General features: G+C 41.5%; 1 protein-coding gene across 1 annotated transcript in view; it reads right to left on the bottom strand.

The window, feature by feature from the left end:
• The window catches only part of DIAPH2 (diaphanous related formin 2), a 3,821,702-nt gene that overhangs the window by 3,409,737 nt on the left and 388,264 nt on the right, over positions 1-23,701 (bottom strand). The window contains exon 3 of the mRNA XM_086964614.1: positions 13,841-13,945. Within this exon, the coding sequence (XP_086820740.1) occupies positions 13,841-13,945 (105 nt within the window). The remainder of the gene's footprint in view (positions 1-13,840; positions 13,946-23,701) is intronic.

The raw sequence follows: 23,701 nt of genomic DNA on the forward strand, positions 1-23,701 counted from the left end.
TGCTAAAACTAATTCTATCAAACATAGTAGAATTTGCACCGATATCTTAAAAATACCTCTTCGATTTAGTCCTATTTTATATGATCGAAATGTGTTTTGAAGAGTTTAGTCTTTTCAGCTTCTTCAGAGCTATAGTTTAGCTTTGATTCAACATAAGACTGTAATCTGCTATAAAAAATCCTTTTATTAGGTTGTTTCTAGTTACGCTCTACTAATTTAGCAAATGTTCTTAATTGATGTTCTAGTTTTTTGCTCATAACATTCAGATTGCTTCCACTAATTTCATAACTATGTAACAAGTCAGTAAGACAACATGAATCTTGACAGGTTAACTACACTCTGGCTTGCCTCACCTAAAGTAGAAATACTTCTGATGAGTACATGCTCAACAGTGATAACACAACATTTTCTCACTTAGAGCATTTTTGCAGTCTGGTCCAAGCCCTGTGATTCAAGCTACCATGAAGAGTCCATAGAGTGAAAAATACTGTAGTAGCCATCAACTGAAAATCAACAGAATGGAAACATTTGTTCATTTTTTTCAGGGTCGAGTATATGTGATAACAATCTACCTCCTATTCATGTTGGCAGGCTTGCTCTACTAAACTTCAAAATGGGACTTGCATCTCTCAACATAAACATTTTAATTTCACTTTGGTTAGAAAAGACCTCAGCAGCATTTGCAAATATTTTGCACACCTTGTCAAAGAAGATGCGGACATGTTCTTAAATCTGCAAATCCATACACTTCTATATGTGTTCATTCACCACCAAAGCTGCACCTGGGCACTGAAATAATAGGAAGTCAGCATAGAGCACCTGCATGTTTACCCATTCAACCATCTATACAGTACATAACAGATACGCTCAAGAAGCCAGAACCACTGGCTTTGTCAGGCCTTGATTAAATGTTTGGTTGCCCTTACCGACATTTGAGTAATTCGAAGGGAACAACATAATAATGCTGGATGAATGCGATAATGATTACACGGATGCAAGTCAGCAGGGCTTTTCTAAGCTTAAAGCTGTTCCATGGAAATATGAGAAATCAACTCATATACTTGGGATTTACCATTGTTAAAGCACACACTGGATGACTGTAAACTGTGAATAAGTTGAAATGTTCTTATACGTTTCGCTTCTTGTGCACCTTTATACTGCCACAGTAATCAAAGCAGCTGCAGGTAAAACCTCCTTTCAATAACCTAGTCATCCCACTATGGTTGTCTAAATATTTGTGATGCATCAAGCTAGCTGAATGTTTCTACACTACTAAAAGCTATCCGACAAACACAGTATGAATGCACCCTGGTATCAAGTGTTGCTGCATTAGTTTAGATGGAAGATTCAGTGTTGCTAATTTTTAGTAAATTTGTATATACTTGACGTCATTGAAAGGCCATTGGTTCGCCTTTGATCAATAATTACAATTATTTACATGAAAATGAGAAAAAACCTTATAAATGATCATCAAGTAGTGTTTGATATAGGCAGCACATCTGTGATGCTATGCAGTATGGTGAGAGTATAAAAAAAAGCCTATGAAGCGGCCACCTGCATCATTTTGTAGGTGTGTGCACCATGCATGTTCAGGTACTGATCCCAGTTGCATTGGTAACTATAAAATAAAATAGTTAAAGTGTTTTTTTTTCTTTTTTCAAGGGTGGGCGGAAGCAACCCCTGGGTTGGGCACAAGCAGCCTGGAGGCATGGGTGGGTGGCGGAGAAGCAGTGAGTGAGAGACCAACATGGATAGGGCGAAGAACATGGGCAAGCAGTATAACTATGGCGTTAGGCCTATCCTGTGTAGCCTGACTGCTCAGTACAACACCTGAAGTGCGATCTGTCAAATTAACACTTTTTGGCAGGTAAAACCCTATCTTTAAAGGGAGGGTGCATGGCATTTAAAAGTAGGACATGTAGAAAATTAATATTATCATGTCCCTATAGTGACAAGACTGCAGCTCGTAAAGGCTAATTAGCATTATCTGTCCAGCAGTAGCCCAGCCAGGATTAGTCCCAATGAGATGTAGAATCTGTCTCCAGAGTAGAGACAATGGCCTAGATTTGGGGAGATGTTTTAATCCCCCTGGCATGGAAACCAGTTGGGGTGGGTCCAGGAGGTTAATTCCCACAAATGTGGCATTCCTTGTCACAAGTAAATGTTAGGTGACATCTGTAAAGACCCCAGGTTTAGTCCTCCCACTCGGAATGGCACAAAACAAAGAGGTGGGGAAAGCTGCCTTCTCAGAACTGGTTTTGTGTGACCACAGATGAGGTGACTGCTCATTACCTTGGCCACACAGGCTCTGCACAAGGGAAGAGGGTTTCATCATCTTGGATTTTGAGAGTGAGAGGCACTGTGACATTGTTTACAGTAGGGTCAAATTAAAAAAAAAGGGGTTAGGGTTACAGCTGGGAACCTTTACTGCATTGGATAGGGAGGAGCCAGGAGCCCTCTCCATCCACTAGCTGTTTACTAGGGTTACAGCTTCAGAATTCTTCAGGACCTGCAGAAGAGAAGAGGAATTGACCTGCTGTCTGTGACTTGAGAGGAACCCAGAAGGACCGCATGTCTCCCTCTGGAGCCCATGACAAAGAAGTGGACTTCAAGAGTAATTTGGCTGATCTCCTGTGTGCTATAGCAACTGAATCTGGAATTAACCTGGTTAGTGGTCTCTGTTAGAATGAGTCCAGGTCCCAAAATGCTGCCCCTGAGTTCCAGGAAGCCTTATAAGTGACCCAGTGGAGCTGCTCCAGAAACCCCGAAATGTTGGGACTTAAAAGACTAAGACAGAAGGTAAATTCTTTGAGTGGAATGTACCAGGTCAGTGACCAGTGATTTGTGGTTTTTGGTGCTTTTGTCCGATAAATCTTAAAAATGTAATTAGCAGTGTACCAGTCAGTACTGTAATGCACAATTGCGCAAATTTGCCATAGAGAGATGGGGTCTCTGCCAATGAGAAATTCATAATTTTTGCTTTAATTTTACATATTTATTTGTGATGTTGGTAGCAGTGGTATATGGACCCAGGGCCAATTTGTATACCCAGAAATGGGTCCTTTTCTCACTGTCACTGGATTCCAACTAGTATGACTGATGAGGGGTGATACCCGAAACCGGCTCCAGGATGCTTGTTTCCCATCCAGAGAAGAGCTGGAATGGCAGTTCGGGCTGAAATCTTCCCATAAGGAGAAGGGTCAAGACTGATTTGCATATGGCTGGGTACAAACTGAAGTGGAATAGTGAGCAAAATTCTAATCCAAATCCGTTTTTTGTACAGTTCGATCTACTCACCCCCAATAGTCTCAAGGTGCTGGGGCTGTCGGGAGATTAAGTTAACTATTGCCCAGAGTCACATGGCGGTGAGTTGAGCGGCTGCCAGTGCGAGGAATAGAACTGTGAGCTCTGCGCTCTAGAGTCAGCCGCTCTGGCCCCTGCAGCACACCTCTCCCTAGCAAAAGAACGATGGGTTCAACCCAAATCTCCTGATGGGGTGAGCGGTTGAAAGGATTCAGCACTACGTCCATCATCTTGCGTTTGCTAAGAAATCTTTTGCCAAGCCTAAAACTCTCCTTTTTTTACATACAAATCACCCATAAAGTAGGCGCTAGGTAGCACTTAGGGGAGGGTGCCTTGTAATTGAAAGGTTAGACATGTACTTTAAAGTTTTATATGTCCTGATAGTATAAAACTTTCTTTTTCACAGCAGTGAGGTATACCCTTCCTATAGGAGAACATTGGGAAATACTGATTACATTTAATATGCTACAATTTCTAATTGGGAGCAGGTAGCTCTACCATGTTTGGTGTTTTTGGATTTATAATGAAGAATCCTATGTTACCACCCGGGCTGTATGCACGGTCTGTTCCCTAGATAGATCCATGTATCAATGAACTCGGCCCCCTCCCCTTCAGAAGCAGACTAGCCAATCCAGTAGTGTGTATATCTACAATCGGAATGAATGAGGGAATGATTGGTATGCTCAGCTTGATTACAGACTGAGTCCTACTTTCAGTTTCCTGCATTTTTGCTATGCGTGAGATCTCGCGAGATCCCAGCCTAGCATTTCCTGATTCCTATCACATGACACGGAGGTGCGGTGTTTAAATAGCACGTCCTGAGTTAGCTCAGTGCTTGGCTTTATGTTTTATTTTCCCTTTGAGAGAAGGATTCTTTCTTGCTCGACACACTTCCTGGTGTGCTCTTGTGTATGATGTCCTTGCCGCATTTTCATCGCCCTTCCTTCCTGGTGCTCAGGAAATCCTGGTCAGCTGATTGCTGTCATCTGGATCAATGGATATTTCTTTCATGGCGAACTTTGGTCTCCCCAATGCTTCCTGGCTGGAGAGGCCAGCAACATTTGTATGTCCCATTGGGCTTCAACTCTTCAAGTATTTTGGTCAGTGCACTGTACTATAGCTATATAGACCTAGTTTTTGTCACGTCCTATTCCCCTTATCTAGATATTTTTTGTTGCAAATTTTGGGACTTCAATTGCTCCGTTCTCTTAAATGATGCTGATTTGACTCCCTTCCATAAGAATCCATTCTTCAACGAATTTATTTTTGGGGTTTATATGTGAACTCCATTTTTCCTAGCCTGAACTTTCCTTGGGGATCGGTGCCTTACACGCTTTTGAAACTGGTGAGTGTCTCCCTAAGGGTGGGTAGGGAGGGGGTTGGGGGGTTCTGATTTGCATAAAAGTTTAAAAGACTTTTCTTTAGTGTTAGGATTATCCCATTACTTATCTATTTTTCTTGTGAATATGTTTTTATAGAGAATGGTGTTTACCCAAGTCCTATTAAGTATTCCAAAACAGAACACTCATGGTTTTCACAGAGGAAGCTCTGTTGTCTAAACAAGGTCCAAGACCTTCTCCCTACATTTTGTTATCCTCTTTTTCCGTCGAGATAAACCACTCATACTGCTTATTCAGCGTGAGAGGTTGGTCGGGAGGTGAGAGGTAGGACTATCTCCGTATCTACGGCTCCTGGCTTACAGGTGAATGGGATCGCAGTACCCTATTTAATGGTAAAGTCAGGTTTTTGATTACAATTTTAAAAATGTCGCTTTTTGAGAGTTAAAGACACACAGGTGATGGGTGGAATGCTGAGCAAATCAAACATTCATTCCCAGTCAAAAGATCTGGGATGGACTGTTCTCATGGGGAACAGGGTCAAGACTGATTTGCATATGGCTGGGTTAAAACTGGAATGGCATGGGGAACAAAAAAAGGATGGATTTAGGCCCAGATCTCTGTACTGGGGTGAATGTTTGACATTGTTAAACATCCTGTCCATCAACTGTTCTTTTGCTTTCTTCATTTTTCTTTTAGAGAGTTGGCATTTTTATGCTGTTTGCTTTTTTGTGCCTGTAGCTGTCGTGGGTCACATGAGTGAGTGTAACTGATAGTTAGACTTTGTTAATTCCTCCCAGACAGTCACGCAATAGAGGGATTAGGTGTGCCATAATGGGACGGCTGCTGGCAGGATGAAGGGGCGGAACTGAGCACAGCCCCACTTGCCACTGAATAGGGAGTAGTCTGCTCTCACAAAAAGGACCTATCACCTCCATTGTGTTACTGTAGCTAACTTAGAGCCAGGGCATGGGAATCAGGAAATTCCATGCACTTCAAAGACACTGTCTAGAAACATATGCCACCTTCCAGAAGAACGCTGTGCTTCTAGAAGGATTGTTACTCTGCTGGACTGCTGCCCTGCTGGACTGCTGCTTTGTCGTGACTCTGTCCTGCTGTCAGGCTGTCCTCTTGCCTGGGAGAGCAAAATTGGAAGTGCAACTTCATCCTGAACTCAAATCTACCAAAGTGACTCCAAGGGCTAGTCTTCCAGCCTCCTGATCTGAGCCTCTGTTATAAAATTCTCCCCAACATCCTGCATCAGCACCTGGACCCAGCCGAAATGAGTTCCTGACCCTAAATTGGCGCCCCTCAGATCTCTAACCCTTAGTGTGGCCTCAAAGAGCTGTATTTAGGTTTTTGGGCTCTTCGTGATCGTAAACGGGCCCGTTTGCACCGATACCTCACTACCCATGCTGTGATTCAGCTTGAATCTCCACCACCAGCCTTTTCGCAATATAGCATGTACCACTCGTGGCGGCCACGAATGTGAAACTTCAGCAACGCCCATCCGTGGCGATTAGCATGCTTTTCGCACTGCTCCAACTGCCACCCATGGTGCTCTCCCTGCTCCCCAAGGCTCCCTCCACCAAGAACAAGACTCTTGGCCCGGTTTGAGAAGGTAAACATTTCAGCTGAACTTATCTGGTAGCCAACCTTTACTTCATCGCAGTTGGCCTGAACGTGTGACTTTGATCCGGGCCAGCATGACCAGATATCCATAGTTGGTGAGCATGCTTTTTGGCTCTTAGTTTCCCTAAAATCTTTTGAAAAAATTCAAAATACAGGGTCCGCTGATTGTATTTTTGCTGTTTAGTGTCAAATTGTGTTTTAACATTTTTCTAAATTGTTGCAGGATCTTTTTTGTGTTGTTTTTCACTTTATTACTTTTTGTGTGCTGGATAAATACTTTACCCATTGCCTACGAGTTAAGCCTGACTGCTTTCTGTGCCAAGCTACCAAGGATTAAGCACAGGATAATTTAGTGACTTTATTCGGCTGTTACTAGACCAGGCTCACACCAAAAACCCAATTCCTCACACAAGTTTCATGGTCACAAATGTTTGCACATATACCTGTGCTATGTGTAAAATTTGCAGGAGGGGTGGATTTGGAGGTGTAGCAGGCCAGTCCGTATTCTAAATGGAAAGAGGAATGTACACAGATGCGTGACTATCACGTTTTCCTTTTTTTTCTTGCAGGAGTGCTTTCTTAATGCACGATGCATAATGGAAAATGTGATGCTGGTAGGGGGCATGCCAAGGCACCAACACTTAAGCAAGTGGCGAGCACAGGTTAATGAACATTAAAGCAGCGAGCAAACACCTGCTGGTTAACTTTTATTGGAGGGCTGGGATACGAAAGGCAGCGAAGCACTTAGCACTTGCATTGCTATCCTCGCCCTCCTCCAGCGTCAAGACCAGCTTGAAAAAGAAATGCCATCGCAAAGAGCAACATGTTTCTCTCAGATGAGCAATTGCATTCTAATGAATTCTTTCCCTTAGATTTGCAAAGCTTAGCATGCAGGGACACCAAATTTATGATACAGAGAAGCAAGTTCATATGAACAGAGGCAAGAAGAAAGTAACAACATGCCTATCAGGTCAAATAATCAAGCTTGTCTAAAATAAGGAGGCTAAAAACCAACATCATTTTATTGGTACCACAAATTTGTTTGTGCATGACAATCTTTATTTTGGACTCCAATTTAGTTTTATGCAATTATTTACTCCTGCCTTAGGTTTTGTAAATTTATTCAGAAAAGTACAGCCAGCATTACCTCAGGCGTGTAAGTATGAACAATAACAGGAATGCAAAAATGGGAAGAGATTCATCAGAATTTCAAAGTAAAGCCATGTGAATCACCCAATTCCATTCAACCTAATGAGTGTAAATGCTTGTGGCAATTCTCACTTATCACTTGAAACATATTTCTGCCCTTGGATACCAGAAGCAAATTAACAAAACAGGCTGGTGCTCTGCTCTGCCACTACTGCAATGCGCTAGTTTTAAATTGTTTGTCATTCAGCTCTGGTTTTCAGAACAGCACAGAATACATGAAAACACCAACAGGAATACAGAGTCACTCCTGGGATATTTTCAATAGAAATATAAATAATTGCCAAATAGCAGTCTTTATGTGAATATTTTGGTGCTTATAACAAAGTGTAGGTGGCCTGCTTCTTTAAATATGGTCTAACTTTATAATGCAAAGAGTACTGCAACACAAGTATATACTTGTGCATGCCCATTCCTTTTAAGGCAAATGTAACCATGGAATGACGTCAGGGCTCCACTGCACTCATTTTCTTTTTTTACATACGTCTAGTTACAATCCACCCTAGAAAGCCTCATCCCAGAGGTTGTGGATGTCTCCTCTCACTGACTAAAACGGGGAAATAGTGCTTCGCTGTAGGAGCACCCTATGATCGAGCACGTAGAGGTTCTGTTCCGTTAAAGAATACCAAAAAGAAACCAACAGGACAGTGACTCAATGACAAAAGAATATTGAAAATGCTAATATAGGAAAATAGCTAGGAAATAGGGAGAGCAAAGTAGTGAAAAAAATATATAAAGACAACACAGAACTGCTGTAATATAAAACTTCAAAAAAATTGTAAGAGAGACCACTTCAGAACAAGCATTCGTAAAGCCAATGTCTGCGATTTTGTTAATACTGGAAGTGTTTGGTAATAGCTGGGCAATTGTTGCTCCTACTGCCCTACAGAGAGGATCTCATAATGAAGCAACATCTTGGGTACAACAATGTGGAAGCTGGGAGTAGGACTCCTTTGCTGTACAGGCTACATCAGCTGATGAGCAATACCATCTAAGAGTGTGTTATGAAAAAGATTCAGAAGATGATGTTTTCACTGCAAGCGGTGGTTTCAAAGGGCATACACAGCAAAATATTGCAAAAGGTGCTTCCAAAGCACATTCTGTCTCTGCTTTGTACTCCGTTTTGTAATTTTTCGTAGAATTCGTGTCAGGCTGTCCTTTATAAGCTAAAGCTAAATGTAGACATGCCTAAATGGTTCTCCTTAGAACATAAAAATGATCAGATGTTGTATGATTTGTCTATATGCTCAGGCAGAGGATACTGCGGCTGTGGTTGCTTTTACTGAAAGTATCATTTGCGATCATTTAAGCAGAGGTCTTTGAGTTGTACGTTTGAATTATTTTTGGGTGGTTCTTTCTTGCTTTATATTATGCACCCGGGCTCTTGGTGTTTTTTGATTTTGAAGATGACGTATACATCGGAGGTTATGAATCTTTTGAAACGTCTGGATTAACACCTTGCGTTAAATAAGGACATTTCTGACTTCCATGAAGTTCTTGTCTGGGTGATGGTATACATGTTAGATCCGACGCTATGTCCTGAGGGTGGCCTCGAGTACTCAGACACCTGGAGACCAAAGTGTTGACGTACAGCTCAATACAAATGCTATTGACTGGACCTTACACCCCTTCTACAAGGAAAAGATTCTGAGAGGATTGCACAAAGATTGATAGTTTTGGTGGATGGTTGCCTAGACTGGTGTTAGACTCAGCTGTTTCTGGCTGGCTCAGACGCCCTGAAGCCAGACATAATCCACTGTCCTAGATAGTATGAGTACGATAACCTGTGTTCACCCTTAGGTAGCTTTGCACAGAGCAGACAGGTTAATCTGAGGGTAATAGTGTTAAGTATTGGCAAAGCACCAACCTGCAACACATTGATTACAATACACAAAGACTTCACACCGTATGTATAAAGCTCTGGTTTTTGTATTACACACACATTGAAATCAAATAGACATACATATCTTATATATGCTTTACTGTTATATGCAATTGTCGACCTTTCCCATTAGCAGCAGAATGGCATGAACATATATGTACCAGTCATAGGTATTCACTTGCCCCATTATCCCCTCAGCATAGTATGTTCCGTAAACCCATGTGCGCACTTCCTCGGGCAAAACAACTTTAAAATATATGTTTGCTGGTCAGAGGTATTCCATTTTCCTGCCATCACATTAGTATAACATGTGACATTCCCAACATTGCATACCCCATACAGTTGTAATGGTCAAGAAATCACAGTTTTTGACTATGCCTCGTGACCCAGCTCCACACCCACTCTAATTTCATCAGCCAATGATACACATTGCACACGCTGATGCCACTTCCATTAGATTGTTGGGACCACCTAAAGCAGAAGAAACCAGTTACTTGGTTTCGTCCATCCAGTTTAGGCCATCAAGGAACCCAGCAACATTTTCACAAGTTTGGGCTCACTATCCCCCCATGGGTAAGAGACTGAAACCAGAAGCTGGTACCCTTCCTAGTTGGAGAAATGTTTCCTCCCAGGTGGCGGTGCTACTGCAGTTGCTCCAGGCAGCTAGCATTGGGTGCACACAAAGCACAGCAAGTCCCCTCGGGTCCAGTCACTTTGTTACCAACAACAGGGTCGCTTGTGGAGTAGGTTTGGGGAGAGAGATAAAGCGACCTCAGACTGAGGCCGAGATGTCAGGCACTGTCATCCGCCTGAACTGGAGGTCAGAGACAATCCAAGCTTCCAGCTCAGGTCCCATGGACTCAGCAAATGTCCCCAAACATCTCTCAGACACCACACACTACGAATTGCAAGCTAGCACAGGTTTCTGGTTGCAAGCTAGGGTCCCTCGGACTCAGCAAGCTTCCCCAGCACTCCTCAAACTCCTCACATTATGGCACCCCATGTGGGCAGCTCATTGATCTTTTCAAACACACTCCTCTGCACAGTGTGATCACTGAATCCGTCAAGATTGCCCTTGTCCCATCTGAAGAAAACTTCCATCCGTTTCCGCTGCACCCTGCGCAGTCCTTACAATATTGTGGAAATGGGGAGATCCTTTCTGTCCCTGGGATTTTGTGGCAAAGAGGCCAGCCAACCGGCACTTGGAGAGTGCTAAGGGATCCAGGCCATGACAGTTGGCAATTAGCTGCAGGCCAGCAACATCCAGGCAAAATACACCAAGTGATAGACCCCTTCCTGAAGCACAACAAGCCCCAGGCCACCAAAAGTCTGCGGATAATCCAAGTTGCTGTCCCATTGCCCCAATGGTTCCTCTTGTTGATGTTCCAGCGTTGAACCAGCATAGTATGGTTCCAATCCTTAAAGCATCTCGAAACTCCTGAAGACATAGCTCCAGTATTTACACACACACAATGGTATTTGAACAATAGGTCAGTTCAAAAGGCCACCTTTGAAATACACAGGCCCCCTCTAAATGTAGTTCTTTTTGCCATCCTACCCTGGGAGGCTTGGTCAATATCTTTAGTGGGGCCAGTACCCTGCCCCTTGGAATGCAGGTGCCAATTCATCCTCTCTTATATGTTCCAGGAAAGTCCCTCAGAGTCAGAGGTCAGCAGTATCCCTAGTTTGTGGATGTCTATCAGGAATGTAGCTGTCCCCCCAGCACCCAGAGGCAGATTGGTGACAGGCTGAAAGGCAAACAGAGCCACAAGCATAGACATTTCCACATTAGTAATATCAAACTACTCTCACTACCAGAGTGGGTTTGACATTACTAATCTATAAATACCAACCTCCATACCACTACTCTTCTGCAAGTAGAAAATACAGCTCAATAGCCACAGATCCCCCATGTTAAACAATGTGAGAAGCAGGCCTCACCAGTACAGTACACACCATCCGATGTAATTCACTATGACAGCTTGTGCACATGTCCTACCTCTTACCTGCATCGCACCCTGTCCCCCAAGTAGTACTCAGAGGTAGTGAAAGACATGCAGAACTTTGGCAAGTAGCTTTAAAATGCCATGCTGAGTAACAGTAACCTGCTCCCACAGGCTCGCCATGGCATACCTGTGGTATGTTTGAAAGCTACCCCTATGGGTGGCACAACCAGCATTGCAGGCCCACAGAGTAGCATTTTCCCTAGGTATATGTCTTACCACTGGACAAGCTAACTCAAATCACCCATATATACACCAATCACCAGTATGTAAATGACAAGCACAGCGCTTTGGCACAGAATGGAAGTGTCAAAGCACTCAAAATCCCAAGGAATCACATAGATCATTGGAAATCCAGGAGGGACAAAAGCAAAAAGTCGGGGTAAAGCACCTTAGAAAGGGCCAATTTCAACAAAGGTCACTACCTGGACTGTCGTGGAAATCATTTTTGTTAGTGGGCCAGTGCTTGTTTCCTGACACTAAACCTAGATGGATTATTGTCTAATAAATATAAATGTTTGTTCATGATAAAGAGGTACGCCTATTATCATTTGTTTGTAACTGCATAGTTTGTATAATTATCTATGTTTTATTAATCTGTTGGTGGGATTGGATATTATTTATTCCAAATCCTTGAATTAAGAAACTAAGTGTACATTTTCTATTACAGGAGTAGCTATATGTTCATATATTTGTACCCAGTCTCCTGAGGGACTATTCGGTTGCCCTATTGTGTGCAACAAATAGTTGTGTGTGGCATTTAAATTAAAATCAAGCAGGAGGCTATACAGTATACATGATCTCAGTAGAACGGTTAGCATAGAAGGGTGCTCTTACATTTAAGTATGTGCTTTGTATAATTAACACTAAGCTGAAAGGATTCTAGATAGTTATTTTATTTGTTTGTTTTACATTTCTTCAAATTTTAAATTTGTTGATGTTTTATTGATACCAGAGATATTCTATCCCATCACTGAGAAACATCTTTTTTCGCCTTCACTTTGGTATGCATCCGTTAATCATTGAACTAAGGAGTAATGCCGGCAATTCAAAAGACAGTACTTGGGGTACGTGCAGAATAATCTAAGGTTAACTTACAAGTATGCTTCTGCCAACTCGGTCTACACCACAGTGAGCCTTTAACCCCTTGTATGCTGATGACGAACCCCAGCCGTCATGCACTACGGTGCTCGTGTGCTGATGACGGCTGGGGTTCGTCATGGCCCGCCCCTGTTCGTTTGTTTACCGCACAGCGGCGGAAACTGGCCAGCAGCGAAGGGGTTAATGATACTCTGATTCACCGGGTCTCTTTAGTAGGTGCACTTGCTAAACATTTAAGGGTATAGTCAACACAAAGATGGCTTTATTCTCACTTGCCAAAAAGTACAATGTAAAAAACAGATATTGAGCCATTTGGTTTCGCGTATAGCTTTAACACAGAGTGTCTTTCAACACACTCAGTTAATACTGCAAAGCAGCCTTTCGAAATATGAATCCCTCGCATATCTATGTGTCGCAATTAATTTGACTTGGAAGCATTCATATTTCCACTCCCCCTCTTAGGAAGAGAAATAATCGGAGACTAAGCGTATTTATCTTATTTTTCTTGAATTTGGTCCAAAACAACCTGTCTTCTGAAAATGTAATACCACTCAACTACATTTCCAAAATTTTTGAAAGTGGTTGTCAACACATTTCCAAATAAGATGCAAAATGAAAACTACAAGATGCCGTGCTGAATGCACTATTAATATTAACTTTTCTCTTGATTTTATATAAAACAAAATGTGGACCCTCAAACAGGAAAAGGCTAGTAATCATGTTTGGGTGCATATGTGAAGTACATATCACTATACTGCATGGGGCAATTGACATGGGCTAGCCAACTGCCCCACTCTTTCGAGAGTGCATGAAACCTAATAACACCTGCAGGGGATGCAACTTAAAACGAGCAGTATTCAATTCACAATTCAGTCAAAACAGGTTGTACATTTAAATGCATTGGATTGTGTTCACCAGCTTTCACGATTTAAAAAATCCTCATCTGCAAGCTGCTAGGCTACTGCACACTCGAAAGGAAGCCATCAGAAAGATTACTTCAGCAGCCATTTTGTTTCAGAATGATTTACTAAGGTGCTATCATTGTGTCAATGGCGACATGCACACTACACAAAAAAAATCTAAAATCCGTAAGATTAGCCTAGCGCTGTCGTGTGTGACGTCTTATAGGTTTATAGGAAGAAAAGTGCCATGTTTCAAATCCCTGAGCCGTCGTGAGATGTGTACTCATTTCTAATAAAGCGTTTATCCATCCTTGACGGCATGTTAAAGTACATTAGGAGGGAAATGCTTTCTGCGCACTCGAGGAGAATAAATTGTGTCAGAGACGTGATGTATCCAACCTCAAAAAGAAGGAAGTAGGAGACGCTAAGCTCATTACTTGGGTCTGTCTCGGAATGCTCTTTATCATTACTTACAGATTTGGCAGTTGCAGAAATGTACTGGACAACCATTTCACGTTTGGTGGCCAAGTCCTTCTGCCTCAGCGGAGCCTTGCGTTCTTCACTCAGGTTCATGTCCTCCTATTCAGGCAAAGACAAACACGCGAGAGTTAGCATTAATGTGCACAGTACCATTTTAGACACATTTAAAACCGAATTAAAAATATGTACAATAAGAAAAAAAACAAAAAAAACATAGAAGACATGGTTCAACCGTTTGATGCATGTTTGATAATATGAGATAATAAAACTGGTTTTAGGTTTAAGAGATGGAGTGAATTTGCCTGGTTGGAGAATTACTGAAAATGTATGTTTATACTATGGAAGGCATTATATGGAGTACAGTATGTAAATAGTTATTTCATACTGTATGCTAAGTCCCAGAAGTGTTTAGATAATCCTAAACGACCATCAAAAAGTTACAATTAACTGATGGTCTGGCTACCGTCTGCTTGCAAAATAGTATCCTCACTTTCCCAAATTAAAAAAATAAACGGTTTCTACCAATGCATGTGTACAAAAAATATCTTCTATAACTGGGACATTAACGGGAAACGAACTGCCAAAATACAATTTCATGCATAAAATATTAAATAGGCCACATTGATAAAGCCTTAGTGAAAAATAAAAACAATTTTGTATTATTCAATTACTTGGTTTATACTTATTTGTAATGCAAGTACAATTATAGCATTTCCTTTGAATAGAGATGCATCAATTATCTATCAGTTGTTAAGACATGGTTTACATACAAGACAAAATCAGTTCAGCTCCTCTTTTCCAAGTCTGCCTCATTTTCATGGTTTCTCTTGCATAATAGAGGCCTTTCCAAAGGAGTTTTTTTGCTGGAATTGTGCTAACGAGCACCGTGATCATTGAAAATTCCCTGGAGCTCCACCTCTTAAAACAACTGGTTGAGGCAACAGCTCTTGTAGACTTTCAGAGGACATGTGGAGTATATGTGGAGGTGGTCCTTGGGTCGCCCAAAATAAAAATTGGCTTGTCATCTTTTATAGTAGCAGAGTCCCTAATGGCCAACTCTCGTCCCAGCTACAATTTCACAATGCGAAGTACAAGTAATGTAACAAGCTGAGAAATGGTCTGGTTAAGTGATCTTTCAGGCTGGAGATGGCCCAAACACTGCTTAAATTTTTCTGGTAGATATTTACCATCTTCAATCTACATAAGGGACCAACTTGTGTGACTTGGGTTCCACAGTGGTCACAGGGGCCACAACTTGTAACAGATATCATCTTTGTTATAACAAATATCTATAGTATGTTATCAAGCACAAAGCAAATTTCTTGAAAAGTCTGAGAAGAAGCAGTCATGTAGATAAAAAAACAAGAAATAAAGCTAAAGTTTAAAAGAGACAAAACGGTTCTCTAGATGGTATCTTAGCTGATGCTATGAATCTGCAGTGAAATCACTCAACATTGGCCTGCACATAGGGCTATGATTATCACAATGTACATTTTCAATTTGAAATACCAAATCAGTTTAGCTGTTTGATTCTAGAATAAAAAGTTTGATAGTATTCACAAAAGAACCCATAAGCACTTCTGGATATCTCCACCTACAGCATATTCCCATTGATGCTCACATAAATATGCATTTTGCACATAGAAATACAGATCTGTGCAAATTTGACTCTCAAGTGCATTAGTTCCATCAAATGTGTTTTGCTATTGCAAAAGAGAAACGTTTTACTAGTGAAGAAAGCTTTTCCTCAAAATGCTATCGCTCTCTAAAACATTTCCACTCCTTTTTAGAGATATGTTGTTTTGTACCAAAGATTGCATTTTATAAATCAAATACATACTTGCATACATTTTCAGCTTGAAAACCAAAGCCATCCTGTCACTGACTGAATTAATTCAAAGCGTGTAAGCACTCACTTTTGTAACTGCAATTTGACCCACCTTGAATACTAAGCAAGCCAATTTCCTCACATAGGATTTATCAGGATTTATCAGAAGATGTGTTATTAATTTAGAAAGGGAGTACTTTTACCAAATGAATAAACACACTCTGGTTAGATCTCAAATAATTGCTCTGTAAAACTGTGCTCAATCAACCCCTGGATGCAGTGGCTTAAACAGCAGGTCATTCCTCAGAAAAATAAGAGTTAAGTTCTAGGAGTACCAAGAATAATTAAAAAAAACACAATAAAAATCCCAAACCAGTTTTGAAAAATAAAGTAAACTTTACAAAAGACATTGGATCAGACAAAGGGAACTCAATGTATGAATGTTTTAAGGTTAGGTTTTAAGGCACAAAGCACCAAGAAAAAGTAGGGTACCGATGTAAAATAGTTCAAAGTAGCTCCTGGGAGACCAAGGACTTAGGTCTGATTTCATTTGAGAATTATTGTAGCTGGAAAAAACTTGTGGTAAATATGGATAAAACTAGGGTCCTTTGCTGTGGAAAAACTTAAAGCAAATTGAATAGGCACCTAGGCTCGGAGAGACTTGAATTAGTAAATGAATATAAGTATTTCAGAGTCTGGTTTGAGTGGTCCATGAAATGGAAATTCCAGCTAGAGGCTTTAAAGACCAGGACTATTGCCTCGGTAAGTGGGCTGAAAATATTTTGGGGAACAAGCATCATGGTAGTCTTCTGCGATACCTTATTTGCGATTATTGAGGAATCGCAATTAAGGAATCGCAAATGCCTATGCATGTAGAAATCGCAAACAAATTGTGATTTCTTATCATTCCTTAATTGCGACTCGCAAATTGCGAGTCACAATTAAGGAATACCTTCCCATTTATTCCTATGGGCCTAGAGGCACATAGGAATGAATGAGAAGATATTCTCAATTTGCGATTCTCAATTTGAGAAACTCAAATTGAGAATGCAATTTCAAGGGTTCCAGGGTGTCAAAAGGACACCCTGTTGTACCCTTGAAATCGACATATGAGTACAAGTTGCACACTAAAATCAATAAACAGCCTTTTTCTACACAAAAATGGACTTTTGACTCAATCTATATGAGCAAGGATTCAGCCTAATGATATAAAGAACTGTTGCTAACACACTCACTATCCCCCTAAAGACATGTTGCACACACACATGCCCCAAGGGCATGTGTGTGTGTAAAATGGAACTTTGAAAAACGCACTTTAGTGTATTTTTCAAAGCTTTTGCGAATTACCATCAAGTACAAATTGATGGTAGTTTGCGATTCCTATTAGCGAAATTGCTAAATGTTATACTTTAATGCATTGCATTTAAGGAATCTCAATTTGCGATTCCTTAAATGCAATTGCAAATTAAGTAATCGCAATGTAGAGATTACTTAAATTGCGATTTTTGCATTTGGGATGATGCATCCCAAATGCAAAAATACTGGTCGCAAAGGGGCAGATTCTGAGAACCTGCCCGTTTGTGACCTGTTTTTCTTTTGATGCATGTGGCCCTTAATAAGGCCTTTGGAGAAATGTCATGTAGACCAGTCCTAAAAGCCTACGAAGCAATTATTCCCCCGTCACTCCAATAAGGAGCTTAACTAATATATATTACTGGAAAAGGTGGGACGCCGAGGAGGCTAAATGCCTGAAGTATTTATTGTCTCTTCCCAATTCAGCCATGATCTACGCAATAAGATTAGAAACAGGCATGATTTCATGGACTATTCTGGCTGCAAAAGCCCTAATAAGATTATGGGGCAAATTGAGTGTGGAGGATGGACAGAAAGTTTCTCAGTGGCGCAAGAATGAAATTGTGCAAAGTGAGTTAAATGGGCAAAAAGGTTAGGACCAACCCGGTTGCCATTTGCACAGATATGAAAGTAATGCTGCTCCCACAGACCTTACAAATAGAAATCTCCAAGAGTGAGGTAAAAACGCTGGGCAAAGAACTGTCCAACAAAAGTGACATATCAATATCTAAGAGAGAGAAATAAATTGGTGCATTTTATGTTAAATGCATGGTGAAATAAAGTGAGTTATCCGTATGTGAACTGAAGCGTACTAAGAACTGAAGTGTTGAGAGTAGGAACAGGACTCAACCCTTGCAAGATAAGTAATATGGTAAAAGCAAAAGTGATTGGTATTGGAGGGAACAGTTCTTGTGGGTTGAATACTAAGGGGCAGATTACGATGTAGGGCGGATCGCCACCGCCCGCATGGCGGTGGCGATCCATCTTAAATTTCCCTCCGCCCGCCATCCATTTCCCCTGCCATATTAGTATGGCGGGAGAACCCCGGCGGACGGAAAGACCGTCCGCCGGATTTCCGTCAGTCGACTTGTCGACGGGGCGGAAAAAGATCACAATATGGTGGCGGTGTCTGTGAGACACCGCATATCATATTGTGATGAGTGCGGTAATGAGCTGTTCCATGGCAGCGTTGCCTCCATGGAAAGGCTTGCGGTTTTTACTGTTGGGGGCTCATAGCGGTCCCCCATGTTGTAGGGGGTGCACATGAGGGGTACCTATGGTACATCCCTGCATTTGCATGCACAATGTGGCAGACACTGCGCAGTGCCTGCCACTTTGTGCATGCAATTGCACAACATGCATTTTAATTATTGTGGCGGGTGCTGCTGATAGCACTGCCCGTTGCAATGTTAAAAATGCGTGATGTACCCACCAGTGTGGCAGGCGCATCCTAATCTCCCCCGCGGGACCACCGCACATTTGGCGGGCGGTCCCATTTTCCATCAGGATGGAAGGTGGACAAAGCTCTAATGATGCCCTAAATGTGATATGTTGCATATTTTGTTGGATTGCCAAAAATCAAACAACCCGGGAGACAATGGTTACGCCCAATATTCCTGAAATATTGAATATGGACTCATGGGCACTCTGTAGAATTCCTAACCGATATGGCCTTTTTAAGCATAGCATTTGCTATTGGAAGATTCATTAGGGCAGCCAGTGCAGTGTTTATGGAGATTTAGTAGGGGTGCAAATGTATTTTATAGGATTACCTGCAGACTTTATTGGAAAAGATATTTTATATGGGTCATTTTTATGGTTTTATTTCTTAAATGTATCATTATATATGTATTTGCTATCACATTTTAATATTATGTTGTTTAAAGGCCATCAGTCTAAATAAACATTCCTTGATTGATTGAGGTCTGATTTCAAGCAGTCCAAGCTGTAGTAGTGTTGGCCAACTATACCAAACAGGGTACTCTGGTTAAAGTTTTTACTTAGAGACTTACTCTACTTCTTGGAACTCAAAGTCTTGTAGGTGACAAGGTCTATTGTCAAGGAAGCAATGGTCCCTTCAAAGTGGTCCCTCAAAGTTGAATACATCACCGTCAAGCTTCTGTTGAAGCCATTGATTTTGGCACCAAAAGCTATGAGTAGGGCAAAGCCAGATTTGAGAGCCGCAAAGGTTGTTTTGCTGCTTAGATAGAGTATCCACCTTGCCATGGTCTAAGTATTACCTTCAAACAAAGCATCTTTTTGGTTCTTAAAATCCATCAGCGGGGCAAGGCTGGATGATGTAGCTGGTCTGAGCTCCACAAGGCCTAATACTTTTACCCTGAGGTCCCGCTGAGCCATTTTTTAGCGATGTAAAACACTTTGAGGAGGAGGAACCTGGTATCTTGCCCACTGAGGTTGTGCCCTGTCTGGTTAAGCCTCAGCACCTTGTCCCAGTCCCCAATGTGTAAATACATTGCTAAGTCTTATTTTAATCCAAATGCTGTTAACATTGCTTTTGGTCAGTCCAGTAGCCCTCAGGGACAGCTGCAGCGTTATATACACCATATCCTGCTCTAGACATGGTTCCACAATGACAATTTACCATTGAAAGACCAACCATATATACATATATTTAAACGTACAAATACATGCTCCAACTTACAATGGCCTTAATGAAGATTTAAATACACCAACTGGGTGATACGACCTTTACAGCCCACTTTTGGGGCAGAGCACATGCACTGTGGTACTGACAGACAGTGTTGCAGTGCAGAGACCTAATAGCAAAAAAACATAAAAAAATAGTTGCAGTAAATGGCAAAAAAATTCGGGTGGACCAAGCAGAGAAGCGACTTTGCTAGAGGCTTCTAGCATAATGGCAGAATGAATGTGTGAGGAAATCTCATAAATAAATGTAGAAGTGCACCATTTCTGATTCCCGAAACAGGATTGTCCACAAATACATGCTTCCATTTGCACAGCTAATTCTCTGCAAGGTTTATAGGTAGATGTGTAAATCTTTCCAACATCTGGGAAACTAGCTTTAACACAGAGCTAACTTTTGTGACTACCAGTGGATAACCAGTCAAGAATGTGTTCATCCAATACAGGTTGTATTGGAAGGACATTATAAAGTCAAAATATATGTGAGAGTGCAGTATTTACTCATGACCAATAGGTGTTCAAACCAAGAACAGTGTTACATACAGGATGTTCCAGTTTTGGAACATACATCACAACAAGATGAATTATTGGATGGCACCAAAGAAGCATAACAATTCAGTACTAATTGCAGATGAGCTAGGAGATGGTTCCTTAAGACAAGGTTAAAGGCAAAGTTGTAAGGATTTTTGCGAAACATTGACTTCCCTGATACTAGTAATAAAGAAATGGTAACAAAGACTACATGCTATCAGGGAGATGAATGTACAACAACCACGATAACACAAGTCACCCACCGAGATGTCTGTTGGCTGCTCTTTGTATACTTATCCTGAAAAATAAACTATCTCTCAGCTTAATACATTACCTTTCAATAGTAATAACAAATGTGTAGAAAATCAGTTATTTGTAGGGGAGTTAATGTGGAACCACAGTAAGCAATTCCCAAAACATTCATGGAGGCTGCTAAGGTTATTTGTGCTCCAAAGTGGCAAGGATTGCCGGATTTTGGACTCTGAACACTAGGACATTGCTAACCTGGCCCAATTGCGTGTGCATTGCCATGTCGAAATTGACTTACTCCAAATTGGCATATTTAACTTTCCTATAAGGCCAAAGTATATGGTTACCAATGTTTGCACAATCATAAAATGGGTATTGCATGCATTGCAAACAAATAAAAATACAAACACAAGGGCAGTCAGTCCAATGTAACCACCTTATGGGTACACCTGGCATATGCACGTACATTATGGTGTCTACTGTACGCATGCATTGCACAGAAGTGGTATAGGTGGGGTGTAAATGATCACAGAGTAACATCCGGGTAATTTCCTATGGAATTACAAATTAGACACTGTGAAATTAGGAATAACCTTGTTAACAGAGAATTTCTGTGCAGTATGCGGTATAGTATTCCCTATTCTGAGGGGTTTAATGCTCATATTTAGCACATGTCGTGAGCAGGTGGTAGTTCTGTGCAGGGGCTTCTGTGGTATAGAGTGAGGGAAAGTGTGGGTAGGAGAGTTCTGACAAAGAACAAACAACATTGCATGACCCCCACGTGCCAGATAAAAAGGCTGGGCAGGCTAGGTTTCAAGGCTTGAATGCGGTTACAACTGAAACCTCATGCGATTTTTCCAGCCAAAAGTTCTGGCCACATCTGTGAAAACTGGGTACAGGAACACCAGACTAGTCGTGACAGGGCAGAGCAGAATTCCACATAGGGAGACTGCTCTTCTCAACTCGTAATCACGGCCTAGGAGTGTACCTTACATTTTGCATAATTCATAAATCTAAATCCCACCATTTTCAAATGACACCCAGCAATACTCAGTTTAATGTCCTGACACTCAGGAATTACTCAACTACATATGATTCATCTGGATAATAAAATGATTCCTCTTCACAGAATTCTGTCTGGAAATATAGACGTGCTTTTTCCGTACCCGCTGTGCTTTGCGATGCATTGTTCACTGCTGTGATCCTATAAATCTACAGATGAAGGATGACTGGAAGCAGACTCTGTGCACTCCAGTAATATCAGAATTTCATTTTAGACATGCAATTGAAGAAACAGTGGTTATCATGTGGAAAAACACAGGACCTTTACGGCGAGTCACAAAAAGCATCTCTCATCCATTCACAAAGCTGTGAGATAAGTTACTGAGTGTTAAAAGAACATTCGTCAACTTCAAATCAATTTTGGCATCTGTAAAAATGTTTCCGAGACACCAGTGTCCTAGTATCATCAGATTTAAAATATGATGTAAACAACTGAGAACAATCTTTCTTGTGCAGCCTGAAAAAACTGTATCCATTACTGGGCTGCAGTCATATCTCAATGCTTACTTGGCTATTCTGGTGATGATTTTGTCTTCCTCCGGGCATCAAACAGATTGAAGTGTAGATTAGTTTGAGCATCTCAGTATGTGATCAGGTTTCCTCTGTTCTACAAGTACTATCTAGGATTATCAATGTTTAGTCATTAGGATTGTGTGGCTCTCAAATGGTTAGAATACTGCTCTCCTGTGACACTTACAGATATGTAATGAATATCCTGATTGATTTAAAATAGGTAGTTTAAACTACAGAGGTTGACTGTTAACGTGTCACTTTTATTGTGACCTGAGATTAAGAATGTTAAATACTAATGTTGAATACTAAAGTTAACATACAGGTTTCGGCTTCATTAATAAAATGTTTGCGGACATAGGTGTAAGAAATTGGATTCTTATTTGGAATGGGTGGCTGCCCACCTCAAGGACTAATCACATCTCTTGTCAGAGTGAACCCTAAAAAATCTTTTATAAAAAGTCCAATCGATTTAGAAAAACTACAGCAAAACGCAATAATCAATATGACACCAAAGTGCAATATGAGTTTTTGAAGTTTAAGTAGAAATAGCACCAAGAAAAGGTAAAGCACCAATGATAGTCAATGGTCAAGGTAGACTAGGCCAAAGTGCAATTTCAAGTTAACAGTGATGGAGCCCAGGTCAGACACAGCAAGTGGATTGGTCCAGATGAAAGTCCAGAAGACAAAAAGTTAGAATTGTTTTTTTTTTAAGTCCCTGTGTTTTGGAGGAAAAGTATTTGAAAGTTTCCAAACATTCTTCTGGTGCCCAGACACCTACAGGAGAAACACATTTATGCATGGCCCAAATTAAGGAGTTGGGTGATTCCTAGTACTAGTAACCGAATAACAGTTTAAAGATATCAATCAATCTCAAAATCTCACTATCAATCTCAAAACAACAGCTGATATCATTAAACAAATTAAACAGAATGCCTATTGGTGCCAATTGATGTAAGGCTGGGCAGAGAGAACATTTTTTTAGCCACACAGTGGATAGCCCCTTTTAGCAAAGTTTTAGGATCACATTCCTGCTAGACAACCGAGAAACCGCGGCCCTCATCCTCCTGGACCTATCAGCTGCATTCGACACGGTCTGCCACCGCACACTACGAACATGCCACTACGTCGCTGGAATCCAGGAGAAGGCCCTAGACTGGACATCCTCCTTCCACTTCAGCAGAACACAGAGCGTCCGCCTCCCCCTCTTCCGCTCCGGAGCCACCAGGGATCATCTGCAGAGTACCCCAAGGCTCATCCCTCAGCCAAACGTTGTTCAACGTCTACATGGCACCGCTCGCCCATGTCACACGACGGCACAACCTCAAAATCATCGTCTACTCCGATGACACCCAGCTGATCCTCTCCCTCACCAAGGACCCCTACACCTCCAAAACCATTCTCCATGAAGGAATGAAGGCCGTCGCCGACTGGTTGAGGAATAGCAGGCTGAACTCGGACAAGATGGAGGTCCTCATCCTCGGATCCACCCCCTCGGCCTGGGACAACTCCTGGTGGCCAACTGCACTAGGAACACCCCCAACACCCACCGACCAAGCACGCAATCTAGGGGCCATCCTCGACTCTACCCTCTCCATGACGAAGCAGGTCAACGCCGTCTCCTCCTCCTGCTTCAACACCCTCTGCATGCTTCGCAG

This window comes from Lissotriton vulgaris, chromosome 4_1 (genome assembly GCF_964263255.1).
Source record: "Lissotriton vulgaris chromosome 4_1, aLisVul1.2, whole genome shotgun sequence".
Classification (NCBI taxonomy): Eukaryota; Metazoa; Chordata; class Amphibia; order Caudata; family Salamandridae; genus Lissotriton; species Lissotriton vulgaris.